Source organism: Elephas maximus, chromosome 4 (assembly GCF_024166365.1).
Source record: "Elephas maximus indicus isolate mEleMax1 chromosome 4, mEleMax1 primary haplotype, whole genome shotgun sequence".
NCBI classification, from domain to species: Eukaryota; Metazoa; Chordata; class Mammalia; order Proboscidea; family Elephantidae; genus Elephas; species Elephas maximus.
Window position 1 is genome coordinate 160,662,508 of NC_064822.1, and position 15,772 is coordinate 160,678,279.

At 40.2% G+C, this 15,772-nt stretch overlaps 1 protein-coding gene across 1 annotated transcript in view; it reads left to right on the top strand.

Annotated features, from left to right (window-relative positions):
• Positions 1 to 4,955, top strand: part of VEZT (vezatin, adherens junctions transmembrane protein) — a 93,985-nt gene extending 89,030 nt beyond the window's left edge. The window contains exon 12 of the mRNA XM_049884088.1: positions 4,875 to 4,955. Within this exon, the coding sequence (XP_049740045.1) occupies positions 4,875 to 4,927 (53 nt within the window). The 3' untranslated portion in view covers positions 4,928 to 4,955. The remainder of the gene's footprint in view (positions 1 to 4,874) is intronic.
• The last annotated feature ends 10,817 nt before the right edge of the window (positions 4,956 to 15,772 follow it).

Consider the following 15,772-nt stretch of genomic DNA (forward strand, 5'->3'; position numbering starts at 1 on the left):
GTACCTGAATTTTGAGGGATTAATTTGTAACCTTCAAGCATGCAAATATTTTACCAATAAATCCAGAGTCATGGACACTTCTTCCTTACTAGTTCCAGTCATCATAATATCATCAGTGGAATGGACGTGTGCGATGTCTTGTGGAGGGGAAAGACGATCAAGTTCCTTGCGGACTAAATTATGACATAAGGCTGGAGAGTTGATATACCTACTTCTGAGGTGGGACAGTGAAGGTGTATTGCTGGCCTAGCCAGCTGAAGACAAACTGCTTCTGGTGTTCCTTCAAAATAGGTATGGAGAAAAAGGCATTGGCCAGATCAGTAGCTGCATACTAGGTACCAGGAGATGTATTAATTTGCTCAAGCAGTAAAACCACATCTGGAAGAGCAGCTGCAATGGAGTCACCACCTGGTTTTCAACAGTCCACTCATTCTCCAAGATCCATCTATTTTTTGCACAAACCAAATAGGTGTGTTGAACGGGGTTGTGGCGGGAATCACCACCCTTGCCTTTTTCAAGATCTTGATGGTGAAATCCCTCCAGGAATGCGGTATTTCTTTTGGTTTACTATTTTCTAGGTAGGGGCAGTTCTAATGGCTTCCACTTGGCTTTTGCTACCATAATAGCCCTTATTTCACATGTCAGAGATCCAATGTGAGGGTTCTGCAGTTGCTACGTATGCCTTTTCCAATTATGCATTCCGAAACTGGGGAAATCACTATCAGATGGGCTCAGGGATCCACTGGATCCACTGTGAGATGACCTGAGCTAAGACTCCATTAATGATATGACCTCCATATGCCCTTACTCTGACTAGTGGACCACAGTGATGTTTTGGGTCTCCTGGAAATAGTGTCATAGCCAGTTTCCATTAATCCCTGAAAAATCTGATTATTCTCTTTTCCCCAATGAACAGCCCCTCTCATAAAAGGCCACGGATCCCTTTGGGGAAGGCTGGGAGAAAGATTAACAGTATACATTTTTGTCAGTTTAGTGTGGTCCTACCTCACGGGGACATATCCTCCCCTTCATTCAAAGGGTTGTGGATCTGTAAACTGGTTCAAGTCTGGAAATTGATTCAGGGGCTGTGACTCTATTCTGGCAATTCAAGTTAGACTGTCATTCACTTAACCTAGAATATTTACAAAGTAAATAGTCAGTTTCCTAGCTATTCCACTCCTAGGGACACCATTCATGGTTGGGAATTCAATTGGCATTGTAATTCAGCCACTCTTACGATAAGACTCTGGGTTTGGTTTTCATCAATATTATCTCTGTAACTATAAGAAATAAGGCTTTCTTTCAGATCTTGTATGCAGTACTTGAATTGCAGCTCTGAAGCTTTGAAGTCATTCCTTTCTTTCACTACTTTGTCTAGTGAAAATAGACCCAACCAACCAGCTTCCTTATACTTCTCATTCTGACAAAATTGTAGAAAAGAATCAAATATGTAATCATCCAGAGCCTTGTCTCCCACAAATATCTGATCCACTGGTGGTGATATTTTGCATATTTCTATTGCAATCTCATACCACAGATTAACAGTGTCCTCTTTACTACTGGAGGCAGAGTCATCAGGCCTTCAAGGCTAGCCAGACTTGAGAGGCAATACGGAAAGCTCATCCTTATTATTTTGTTCCTCTAGAACCACTCTTGGCACCGAATGTTGTAGGCTGGGTTCTCTAGAGGAGCAAAACCAGTGAAGCATATATAGAGAGAGATTTATTTCAAGGAAATGCCTCACACAGTTGTGGAGGCTGGCAAGTCCCAAACGTGGGTTAGGCATCAGGCTGGAGGTTCCTCCTGAATCACATGGTTGCGGGGGTTGACGAACCCAAAATCTGCAGGTCAGATGGCAGGATGCTGGCTCATAGGGCTGTGGGAGCTGATGAATTCCAAAACCCGCAGATCATATGGCCGGCTGCTGGCTCAAGTCCCAAGAACCAGATGTCAGAGGATGATAAGTTGGATGCAGGATCGAGAGAGATCAAGCTTTGCCAAAACATCCATATATATTGAATGTGGGCCACACTCCCAAGGAAACTCGCTTTTCAATTGATTGGCTGTTCATAACAGATCACATCATAGAAGGTGATTACATCATATCTGCTGAACCACTGAGTATCATGGCCTAGCCAAGTTGACACATAACCTTAACCATCTCAGTCTTTTAGCCAGAAAAAATAATAGACTCTCCAAAAGGGCTTCTTGACTTCATATTAGGTGTTCCTTCTTTGTATTTTGTCAGTTTTCTCTTATTTTGCTGAGTAGGTCACTACATACCAAGGACCACACCCCTGATCCTAATTAGCACTTCACACAGCATAACAATCCCTTCTGTCTTTAGTTTGATCATACGATTCCTAAAATAAATCAATCAAATGGGTAATAAGTTCCTCTGTGCATTATTCACTTATATATTAAAACTTAATTTGGGGGGCCGCTCTCTCCCACACTACTGTTTAAACTCCTTATTCCTCATGAGGTTGGTAGAATTTTTCTGCAAAGGCACGTTGTAAACTGAAAAGGTTTTCTTATCTAGTGGGATCCCGTCTGACTCACATTATCTGATCGACTGTGGTTGAAGGTTAAATGTTTAAACCACACCAGTTATACCATTGTTCCAGGATTTGAATTGAGTACAATCAAAAGACTTTTCAAAACAACTCAAACCAAGCAGAGTCCCCAATTTGTTCTCTAAAACTAAATATATTAGCCTTGTGGTGACCAAATATTGATCTAATAACTACATAAAAGCAAAGAGATCTAACTACCCTCTAAGCACTTACCACTTTAATGAAATTTCTCAAAACCCTCCCAGAGAGCAACTGTTTCAGCAGTGCCTTCACTGAAGTAGAAAAGGGGTATGTATTAAAACCAAAACATCCATTGCTGTACAGTAGATTTCGACTTATAATGACCCTATAGGACAGAGTAGAACTGCCCCATAAGGTCTCAGGGCTGTAATCTTCATGGAAACCAACTGCGGCATCTTTCTCCCACAGAGTGGCTGGTGGGTTCAAACCACCAATCTTTTGGTTAGCAGCTGAACACTTAAACACTGTGCCACCAGGGCTCCTCGGTATGTGTTAACCAAAACCAAAAACCCATCACTGTCAACTCGATTCCAACTCATAGTGACCCTATAGGACATAGTAGAACTGCCCCATAGGGTTTCCAAAGACCAGCTGGTGGATTGGAACTGCCGACCTTTTGGTTAGCAGCCAAGTTCTTAACCCCTGTGCCACCAGGGCTCTGAACCATATCAAGCAGAGTAAGCAGTGGAGAGCAGAAAGGGCTGCTCTTTTAGACAGAGCAAGGCCACAGGGGAAGCCATTTGTCTAGGGACTGGAATGAAGTGAGGGAAGAAGCCATGCAAACATCTGAAGAACAGCCAGCCAGCAGACAGAGCTTATGTATAATGGCTCTGAGGGAGAACCTAGCAAGGATGCCTGAGTGGCTGCAGCCAAGTGGGCAAGCAGGAGTAGTCAGGGGCCAGATTGCATGATGTTTTGTGGACCACAGAAAGGACTTGGGATTTTATTCCAAGTGTGACAAATAGTCATTAGAGGATTTTGAGTGCTGTATCTGATTTATGTTTTAAAAAGGAAGATCACTCTGGTTACTATGTGGAAAACAGTAGAAGGGGCAAATACAGAAGCTGGGAGATAAGTCAGGACTGTCATGAAACAGGATGATGTCTGGAGGTGGTGAGGTGGTGAGAATGATCAGATTCTGGACATATCAAGAAGGAGGATATATTAACAATGATTGATGTTGTTGTTAGGTGCCGTTGAGTTGGTTCCAACTCATAGCGACCCTATGTACAACAGAATGAAACACTGCCCAATCCTGCGCCACCCTCACAATTGTTATGCTTAAACCCATTGTTGCAGCTGTTGTGTCAACTCATCTCATTGGGGGTCTTCGTCTTTTTCCTTTACTTTACCAAGCAAGACTGATCCCTCCCGATAACATGTCCAAAGTATGTGAGAAGCAGTCTCGCCATCCTCGCTTCTAAGGAACATTCTGACCATACTTCTTCCAAGATAGATTTCATTCTTTTGGCAGTCCATGGTATATTCAATATTCTTCGCCAACACCATAACTCAAAGGTGTCAATTCTTCTTCTGTCTTCCTTCCTCATTGTCCAGATTTTGCATGCATATGAGGTGATTGAAAACACCATAGCTTGGGTCAGGAGTGCCTTAGTCTTCGAGGCAACATCTTTGCTTTTTAATACTTTAAAGAGGTCTTTTGCAGCAGATCTGCCCAATGCATTGTGTCATTTGATTTCTCGACTGTTGCTTCCATGGCTGTTGATTGTGGATCCAAGTAAAATGAAATCCCTGACAACTTCAATCTTTTCTCTTTTTATAATGATGTTGCTTATTGGTCCAGTTGTAAGGATTTTTGTTTTCTTTACGTGGAGGTGTAATTCAAACTGAAGCCTGTGGTCTTTGATCTTCATCAGTAACTGCTTCCAGTCCTCTTCACTTTCAGCAAGCAAGGTTGCGTCATCTGCATACTGAAGGTTGTTAATGACTCTTCCTCCAATCCTGATGCTCTGTTCTTCTTCACATAGTCCAGCTTCCCAGGTCATTTGTTCAGCATACAGATTGAATAAGTATGGTGAAATGATACAACCCTGATGCACAGTTTTCCTGACTTTAAACCACAAAGTATCCCCTTGTTCTGTTCAAATGACTGCCTCTTGATTTATGTACAGATTCCACATGAGAACAATTAAGTGTTCTGGAATTCCCATTCTTCGAAATGTTATCCATAATTTGTTAATGATGCACACAGTCAAATGCCTTTGCAAAGTCAATGTAACACAGGTAAAACATCTTTCTGATATTCTCTGCTTTCAGCCAGTATCCATCTGACATCGGCAGTGATATCCTCGTTCCACATCCTCTTCTGAATCCAGCTTGAATTTCTGGCAGTTCCCTATTGATGTACTGCTGCAACTGCTTTTGAATAATCTTCAGCAAAATTTTACTTGGTAGATGGATTGTAAGTAACCCACCCAGTGCCTTCGAGTTGATTTCGACTCATAGTGACCCTATAGGACAGAGTAGAACTGCTCCATAGAGTTTCCAAGGAGTGCCTGGCAGATTCGAACTGCCGACCTTTTGGTAAGTAAAGCATAAGAAAAAAAGGAGTCAAGATTTCTTTCTTTCCTTTTTTTTTTTTTGTAAACTGGGTGAATAATGGACATTTCCTGAAAGGAAATGGAGGAAGACATAGGAGGAGCACATTTGAGGGGAAAAACAAAGCAGTCTATTTTGAAAAATTAAGTTGAGATGGCTATTAAACATTCAAGTCAGGTATTGAATAGTCAGTTGGAATTAAGAGAAACCCAGGTTTCAGGGAAAACTTTGCACACAGGTATATTATTGCCAGAGTTATCAGCATGTGTGTGTCAGAGTAGAGCTGTGCTCCACAGAGTTTCCAGTGGCTGATTTTTTGGAAGTAGATCACCAAGCCTTTCTTCTGAAGTGCCTTTCGGTTAGCAGTCGAGTGCATTAATCATTTGCACCACCCCGGTATTACCTCTTCCTTGGTAGGTACTGGTTTTGCTTCCAAAGTCTTTTATAAGGAAAGCTTTTTCTTAGGAAAGCAGTATAGGATGTATAAACTCCTGTTCCAATATGGCCGAAACAGAAACTTGAAATGCGACAGTAGGGTGATTGGCTGCCCCTACATCCAAGGCTGGCTGGCAAGGTTTGATGAGGAAAGGTATAAAGTATGTCAACACTAAGGAAGAGGTTTCATTTCCCTCTTATCTATGATTATCCAGCCCCCTTTAACATTGTGAGCTTTCCTAAAGTTCAGCATATAAAATCTATGTCCCTTACTAGTAAATCTGATTACTAGTTCTTAAACTAGTTTTGATAACTACATGCCCCCTTGACTTGCCATATAGTCAGAAGCAACTTTATAGGATAAGCCGTCCCAGTCAAGGAGAACCTGCATTTCAATTCCTCAGAGTCAAACCAGACATGCCCAAACCCGCTACCTTCTAGATATTTTTATTAATTTTCACTGAAACAGATTCACATACTTAGACTTAACTTTAAAGTGTTCAAAGCTATGTTTTGAGAGCATACTAGACTTGGAAAGAAAATGGAATGAAAAATTAAGTTATTTATGATTGTCTTATTGTTACAGTAAAACCTGTGAATGCTGGAACCTGTGTAAGGTGGAAACCTGTCAGAGAAGGAAAACTAAAATATTTTCCACTAATAGAGAGTGATAGAAAAGTGGTAAGACTGCAACGCACCCTGTCAAAGGCAGAAAACTTGCATATCCTGGAAAAACAAGGCAGTCCTGTCAAGTTCCAGGTCTCACAGGTTTCACTGTAGTTGCTTTTTTCAGACTAATTCTTAAACTCTGCAGTATTTATTTTTCTTCAAGGAGAAACAGGAGCCCATGAAAATAGATCTAAGCAGTGATGCCTCTGTTGCCCGTATTTTATGGCTTTTCCTTGATAGGGTGTTAAGAGTGAAACTGCTGTTTAGCTTTTAAGTTTATTATGCTTGTACTACTTTTCCCTGCCTGGTGACACAGGTTGTGATGGAGCCAGTCCTAAGCCTCATTTCTTTTGAGTCTCCTAGCCACTTGTCTATGTTACCAGGCAGAGAAAGTGGTGAATAGATAATTTACTAGAAGCGTAAAGAGCAATTTCACTCTAATGGAAGGATGGGCCAGCCTTCTCAACTAGAAGCATTATGGAAGGGAAGCAAATTTTCAAAATCACTGAACCCCCAACAGCAATGCTTTTCCATTCATGTCACACTGTGGAATTTGGATATGCACCTATTAAGATTTTTTCAAAACTAGAGCTCATGGCTACTCATATGATTTTCAGTAGTATTTTCAAAGTGGTTGGACGTATGGGGTGGCTATGAGTCGGAATCTACAGCAATGGGTTTGTTTGTTTTGGACATGTAATTCAGGTTAGGCCATTCGGACTTTGTCTCCTGGGCTGCATCTGAAGAACAAACATACAGAAATGGACAGCAGGAGAAAGCTGAGTCATCTGGTGGCCGTGCTCTGGAAAGAAGGCCCATAGTGTCTGCGGCTGAGAGCCTTGGAGCTGCCCTGGCTCCTATCCCTCTCAGGGTTTTATTAATGAGCTGATGAAGTCTGTCTTTGACTCTGTGAAGTGCCCTAAATCCTTTCCAAATCACCCCTCATTAAGTTAGGCAGAACTGGTTTCAGCCAAGGATCCTTAACTGATTCATTAAGAAACAATGGAATGCAGAACAAAATTAGAAGGAAAAAAATCTATTTCTTTCATTGTCAGTACCTCTTTAGTATTATTCAGCATATTTATGGTTAGAAAGTAGATTTAGAAATTCAGAAAGGAAGGAAGCCTTTGAGCATTGGTACAGAATAATTTATGCAGGAACATTTGCTAGCTGAACAAAACGGATTCTAGCTTGCGTGCTATTTGTATAGCTCTGTGTACAAGCTGATTCACATCCTCTACAGCAAATATATATATATATTTTTTAATGACTTAACACTGCTCTTCTGACAATATTCTATGCTTACTGGTTTTTTTTTTTTTTGAGAAGGGCACTGGGAAAAAGGTCCTTTTTTTTTTTTCAACTTAAAAAAAAAAGTGATATAATTCACGTATTATAGAACATTCTCATCCCCCCTGAAGGAAACCCCAAACTCATTAGCAATCACTCCCCATTTCCCCTTCCCTCAGCCCCTGGAAATCACTAATATACTTTCTGTCCCTATAGATTTGCCTGTTCTGGACATTTCATATAAACAGAGTCATACATTCTGCAGCGTTTTGCATCTGACTTCTTCCACTTAGCATCATGTTTTCAGTATTCATCCAAAAGGTCTTTTAAAAATATAGCTCCTAATTAGGCCCTCATCAAATAAAAAATACATCTCTATGAACATACTTGATTCATATGTTGGGATGACCTGTGATTCTTTTTCCTTTAAGATTTATAACGGTTTATGATTTTACACTCTAATGACTTAATGAATCTATATCCACAAGAAAGTCATTTTTACAGGAAACAGATTCCCTTAATTAAAACAAAACCCAGAACCTTTTAAACAGCACCCTAGGTCCCCTTTTTCTGCTGCCCCTCCTTCTCTCTAGTCCTCTTTTTCCTTATCTGTATTTTTCCTAGGACATTGATCACTTTACAACATAATTGTTATGGATTTAATTGTGTCCCCCAAAAAGGTATGTTTAAGTCCTAACTCCTGTACCAGTAAAGATGACCCTGTTCGGATATAGGGTTTTTCTTTTGTTATCTTAATATGTCATGCCAGAATAGGGTGGGTCCTAAACCTAATCCCTTCTGAATGGTGTCTTATAAAAAGGGGAAAAAACAAGAAACGCACACACACGAGGGAAGATAGATGCCATGTGACACCATGTGAAGACACATCTAGCTGCAGCTAAGGAATGTCAAGAAACACCTAGGCTGAAAGAGACGAAAATCTTCTCCTACAGAGCATGGGCCTGCCAACGCCCTGAATTTGGACTTGTAGCCTCTGGAACTGTGAGGAAATAAATTTCTGTTCTTTAAAGTCATCCACTTGTGATTTTGTTGTTGTTATGGGAGGACTAGGTAACTTAAGGCAATAATATATTTATTTGTTATTTTCTTTTGCCCTCCTAGAATGTAAGCTCCAGAAGAGCAGAGGATTTTTGTCTTCCTTGTTAATGACTGTATCCCCAGAATCAAGAATAGTGTTTGGCACATAGCAAGCACTCAATAAATATATTGGGGAAGGAAGGAATGAAGGCATTTTGGTGTGGGATGAGACTCTTTAGGTGGAGAGTGGGCAGGTGACCAAGCAGTGCTGGCTCTGTTCCCTAGAGTTTTCCTAGGACTGCAAGCATCGTCACTAACATTACCTTGATGACACTGGGGCACTAAGTCCGCTTTCAACATTATAAGCCCCTCTCCAATCCACTGCCTCAGTCCTCTCTCACCTGGATTGTCTCAACAGCCTTCTAAAAGGTCTTTCAGCCCAGTTATTTCTCTCTCCAATTCATTATCTATATTGCACCAATAGGGATCTTTCTAAACCACAGATACGTAATGCCACTCCTTGTTTAAAACACTTCAGTGTTCCTCATTGCTTCTCTTCCTCCTCCTCCACCTGCTCTACCTCCTCTTCCTCTGCATCCTCCCTCAGCTTCTTCTCTTCATGGCTTATAAGGCCGTGTATGATTTGACCTAGTCTCATCTTTTACCATTCTCCTCATGCCTTCTCTACTTTGCACTTTATAATCGAGATGAATTTAATTTTTGGAACTGTTAACTCTGAAGTACCAAAAACACTTCCAAGTGGAGAAATCCAGTAGGCACTTGGGTATATGGGCCCAGAGCTCAGGTGAGAGTCTGGACTAGTGATGGAGATTTGGGTGTCACTTGCATACAGAGATGGCTATTGACTTTATGGGAAATAGTGAGTGTATGGAGAGTTCTTAAGGGGCTAATGGCAGAACACTGAGGAGCACCAGCATTCCAGGAGGAGGCCTCAGCCAGGATGCTCTCTGAAATTTCTTGACCCCTTCATCGTCCAGATCAAAATAACTAGTTTTCCTATTTGCAGTTCATCTTCCCCTTTCTGGTTCTTAGTGAGGAGAGAGAAAATTCTAAGCCTTATGTTCTTTAATTCAACACTGGCTATAAATTATTATTGAAGCATGCCCAGTAGTGTAACAACTAATCTGGGTATCTGACAAGACACATACAAAGCCAGTATATCTTACATAGACTAAAAAATATATATTATGAATATTTACATATAATCTCATAAAACTTATTCTGTAGCTTGTCATTATAAAGTTGAACTTCTCAGGCTGTTTGCTAAGAAAGTCTAGTGATATAGAAAGGTTTACTGTAATGGTTCCATGGACTGCTGACTTGTATCCTTGAGATCACAAATATTTGTAATCAGAAATGGCATTTGTTAAAATGTCTGTTTGTTTAGTTATAAACTGTGTTTGCGTTGTTGTTGTTGTTAGGTGCTGTCAAGTCAGTTCTGACTCTTAGCAACCCTATGTACGACAGCGTGAAAAAATGTCTGGTCCTGTGCCATCCTCAGAATCATTATGCTCGAGCCCATTGTTGCAGCAACTGTGTCAGTCCATCTCATTGAGGATATTCCTCTTTTTTGCTGACCCTTTACTTTACCATGTATGATGTCCTTCTCCAGGGATTGGTCCCTCCTAATAATATATCCAAAGTATGTGAGACGAAGTCTCACCATCCTTGTTTCTAAGGAGCATTCTGGCTATACTTCCCCCAAATCAGATTTGTTCTTTCTTCTGGCAGTCCATGGTATATTCAGTATTCTTCGCCAACACCATAATTCAAAGGCATCAATTATTCTTCGGTTTTCCAAAGACATCTTTACTTTTTAAAGGGACATCTTTACTTTTTAACATTTTAAAGAGGTCTTTTATAGCAGAGTTGCCCAATGCAATATGTCGTCTGATTTCTTGACTGCTGCTTCCATGGGTGTTGATTGTGCACCCAAGTAAAATGAAATCCTTGACAATGTCAATATTTCCTCCGTTTATCATGATGTTGTTTATTGGTCCACTTGTGAGGATTTTTGTTGTCTTTATGTGAAGGTGTAATCCATACTGAAGGCTGTCGTCTTTGATCTTCATCAGTAAGCTCTTCAAGTACTCTTGGAGCAAACAAGGTTGTGTCATCTGCATAACACAAGTTGTTAATGAGTCTTCCTCCAATCCTGATGCCCTGTTCTTCTTCATATAGTCCAGCTTCTCAGATTATTTGCTCAGCACACAGATTGAATAAATATGGTGAAAGGATACAACCCTGACGCATACCTTTCATATAAGAGGTTGAGTTTTTTACCTCCAAGCTTGAGGTAATTAACTTCACCAACTTTATTCTATACTTTCTACAGATTCTAAGTGAGGGCTTGAATTCACTTGTCAGTCAGGGAGCACCTAGACCTTTTGTCTGGACTTCTTCCCACAGGCTGTATTTTAATAAGCCTGGTGATTCTGACATTCATTTCTGAAAAGCATAGCAAAATCCAGTTTTTCTCCATCACTTGCCTCAAAGAAGCATGTTTTCCACAAGTGTTTGAGAATCAGGTAGAACCGCATTAGAGACCCCCTGATATGAATAAAGGTCTCTGGATGGCGCAGTTTGTGCTTGACTACTAACCTAAAGGTTGGCAATTCAAACCCACCTGTGGCACCACAGAAAGGCCTTGCAATCTGCTTCCATAAAGATTACAGCCAAGAAAACCCTATGGAGCAGTTCTACTCTGTAACACATGAGGTCGCCTTAAGCCAGAATCAACTTGACAGCAACAGGTTTGGTTTTTAATATGGATACGACTTTGTCCTCAGAACATGCATTTTTCTGTTTGACTATTATAGTTGGAATGTTATCTAGAGATCATCTGATCCAGCCTCTGTTAACTTGCAGATAAAGGAATTGAGGACCAGAAAGGTTAATTATCTGTGGTCACCCAACAAGTTAGAGGCAGAGCCAGAACCAGAATCAAGGTTTGCTGCTTTTTCTGCCTCTCATTTTTTTTTTTTAATAATTTTTATTGTGCTTCAAGTGAAAGTTTACAAATCAAGTCAGTCTCTCACACAAAAACCCATACACGACTTGCTACATACTCCCAATTACCTTCCCCCCCATAAGCCAGCCCGCTCCCTCCTTGCACTCTCTCTTTTCGTGACTGTTTTGCCAGCTTCTAACTCCCTCTACCCTTGCACCTCCCCTCCAGGCAGGAGATGCCAACATTGTCTCAAGTGTCCACCCGAACCAAGTAGCTCACGCCTCACGAGCATCTCTCTTCAACCCATTGTCCAGTCCAATCCATGTCTGATGAGCTGGCTTCGGGGATGGTTCCTGTAGTGGGCCAACAGAAGGTCTGGAGGCCATGATCAGCAGGGTCCTTCCAGTCTCAGTCAGACCATTAAGTCTGGTCTTTTTATGAGAATTTGGGGTCTGCATCCCACTGCTCTCCTGCTCCATCAGGGGTTCTCTGTTGTGTTCCCTGTCAGGGCAGTCATCGGTTTTGGCTGGGCACCATCTAGTTCTTCTGGTCTCAGGATGATGTAGTCTCTGGTTCATGTAGCCCTTTCTGTCTCTTGGGCTCGTTATTATCTTGTGTTCTTGGTGTTCTTCATTCTCCTTTGATCCAGGTGGGTTGAGACTCATTTGATGCATCTTAGATGGCCACTTGCTAGCATTTAAGACCCAAGACGCCACTCTTCAAAGTGGGATGCAGAATGTTTTCTTAATAGATTTTACTATGCCAATTGACTTATATGTCCTTTGAAACCACGGTCCCCAACCCCCTGCCCCTGCTTTGCTGACCTTCAAAGCATTCAGTTTATTCAGGAAACTTCTTTGCTTTGGTTTAGTCCTGTTGTGCTGACCTCCACTGTGTTGACTGTTGTCCTTTCCTTCACCCAAAGTAGTTCCTGTCTACTATCTATTTAGTAAATACACCTCTCCTACCCCCCCTCCACCATCTCGTGATCACAAAAGAGTGTGTTCTTCTCAGTTTAAAGTATCTCTCAAGATCTTATAATAGTGGTCTTATACAATATTTGTCCTTTTGCAGCTGACTAATTTCACTCAGCATAATGCCTTCCAGGTTCCTCCATGTTATGAAATGTTTCACAGATTCATCACTGTTTTTTATCGATGCGTAGTATTCCATCGTGTGAATATACCTTAATTTATTTATCCATTCATCCGTGGATGGACACCTTGGTTGCTTCCATCTTTTTGCTATTGCAAACAGTGCAGCAATAAACATGGGTGTGCATGTATCTGTTCGTGTAAAGGCTCTTATTTCTCTAGGATATATTCCAAGGAGTGGGATTGCTGGGTCATATGGTAGTTCTATTTCTAGCTTTTTAAGGAAGCCCCAAATCGATTTCCAAAGTGGTTGTACCATTTTAGATTCCCACCAGCAGTGTATAAGTGTTCCAATCTCTCCACAGCCTCTCCAACATTCATTATTTTGTGTTTTTTGGATTAGTGGCAGCCTTGTTGGAGTGAGATGGAATCTCATTGTAGTTTTGATTTGCATTTCTCTAATGGCTAATGATCAAGAGCATTTCCTCATGTATCTATTAGCTGCCTGAATGTCTTCTTTAGTGAAGTGTCTGTTCATATCCTTTGCCCATTTTTTAATTGGGCTGTTTGCCTTTTTGTGGTTGAGTTTTAGCGGAGTCATGTAGATTTCAGAGATCAGGTGCTGGTCGGAGATGTCGTAGCTGAAAATTTTTTCCCAGTCTATAGGTGGTCTTTTTACTCTTTTGGAGAAATCTTTAGATGAGCGTAAGTGTTTGATTTTTAGGAGCTCCCAGTTACCTGGTTTCTCTTTGGCATTTTTAGTAATGTTCTGTATTCTCTTTATGCCATGTATTAGGGCTCCTAAAGTTGTCCCTATTTTTTATTCCATGATCTCTATCGTTTTAGATTTTATATTTGGGCCTTTGATCCATTTGGAGTTAGTTTTTGTGCATAGTGTGAGGTGTGGGTCCTGTTTCATTTTTTGCAGATGGATATCCAGTTATGCTAGCACCATTTATTAAAAAGACTATCTTTTCCCCAGTTAACTGACACTGGTCCTTTGTCAAGTATCAGCTGCTCATATGTGGATGGATTTATATCTGGATTCTCAATTCTGTTCCACTAGTCTATGTGTCTGTTGTACCAGTACCAGGCTGTTTTGACTACTGTGGCAGTATAACGGGTTCTAAAATTGAGTAGAGTGAGTCCTCCCACTTTGTTCTTCTTTTTCAGTAACGCTTTAGTTATCCGGGGCTTCTTTCTCTTCCATATGAAGCTGGTGATTAGTTTCTCCATCTCATTAAAAATGGCATTGAATTTGGATAGGAAGTGCATTGTATATATAGATGGCTTTTGGTAGAATAGACATTTTTACAATGTTGTCTTCCTATCCATGAGCAAGGTATGTTTTTCCAATTATGTAGGTCCCTTTTGGTTTCTTGCAGTAGTACCTTGTAGTTTTCTTTGTATAGGTCTTTTACATCTTGGTAAGATTTATTCCTACGTATTTTACCTTCTTGGGGGCTAGTGTGAATGGTATTGATTTGGTGATTTCCTCTTCGATGTTCTTTTTGTTGATGTAGAGGAATCCAACTGATTTTTGTATGTTTATCTTGTAATCTGATACTCTCCTGAACTCTTCTATTAGTTTCAGTAGTTTTCTTGAGGATTCCTTAGGGTTTTCTGTGTATAAGATCATGTCGTCTGCAAATAGAGATAATTTTACTTCTTCCTTGCCAATCTGGATGCCCTTTATTTCTTTGTCTAGCCTAATTGCTCTGGCTAGGACCTCCAGCACAATGTTGAATAAGAGCGGTGATAAAGGGCATCCTTGTCTGGTTCCCCGTTCTCAAGGGGAATGCTTTCAGGCTCTCTCCATTTAGGATGATGTTGGTTGTTGGCTTTGTATAAATGCCCTTTATTATGCTGAGGAATTTTCCTTCTATTCCTATTTTGCTGAGAGTTTTTATCATGAATGGGTGTTGGACTTTGTCAAATGCCTTTTCTGCATCAATTGATAAAATCATGTGGTTCTTGTCTTTTATTTATGTGGCGGATTACATTAATTGTTTTTCTAATATTGAACCATCCTTGCATACCTGGTATAAATCCCACTTGGTCATGATGAATTATTTTTTTGATATGTTGTGGAATTCTATTGGTTAGAATTTTGTTGAGGATTTTTACATCTATGTTCATGAGGGATGTAGGTCTGTAGTTTTCTTTTTTGTGTTGTCTTTAGCTGGTTTTGGTATCAGGGTTATGCTGGCTTCATAGAATGAGGTAGTATTCTGTCCTTTTCCATGTTTTGAAATACCTTCAGTAGTAGTGGTGTTAACTCTTCTCTGAAAGTTTGGTAGAACTCTGCAGTGAAGCCGTCAGGACCAGGGCTTTTTTTTTTTGTTGCGAGTTTTTCAATTACCTTTTCAATCTCTTTTTTTGTTATGGGTCTATTTAGTTGTCCTACTTCTGTTTGTGTTAGTTTAGGTAGGTAGTGTGTTTCTAGGAATTCATCCATTTCTTCTAGGTTTTCAGATTTGTTAGAGTACAATTTTTCATAGTAATCTGATATGAGTCTTTTCAGTTGGGTTTGTTGTGATATGGCCCATCTCATTTCTTATTCAGGTTATTTGTTTCTTTTCCTGTATTTCTTTAGTCAGTCTGGCCAATGGTTTATCAATTTTGTTAATTTTTTCCAAGAATCAGCTTTTGGCCTTGTTAACTCTTTCAATTGTTTTTCTGTTCTCTAATTCATTTAATTCTGCTCTAATTTTTATTATTTGCTTTCTTCTGGTACCTGAGAGTTTCTTTTGTAGCTCCCTTTCTATTTGTTCAAGTTGTAGGGACAGTTCTTTGATTTTGGCTCTTTATGTATGTATGTGTGCATTTATTGATATAAATTGACATCTGAGCACTGCTTTCACTGTGTCCCAAAAGTTCTGATATGAAGTGTTTTCAGTTTTGTTGAATCCTATGAATTTCTTTATTCCCTCCTTAATGTCTTCTATAACCTAGTCTTTTTTAAGCAGGGTATTGTTCAGTTTCCAAGTATTTGATTTCTTTTCCCTGATTTTTCTGTTATTGATTTTTACTTTTATGGCCTTATGGTCTGAGAAGATACTTTTTAATATTTCGATGTTTTGAATTCTGCAAAGTCTTGTTTTATGACCTAATATGTG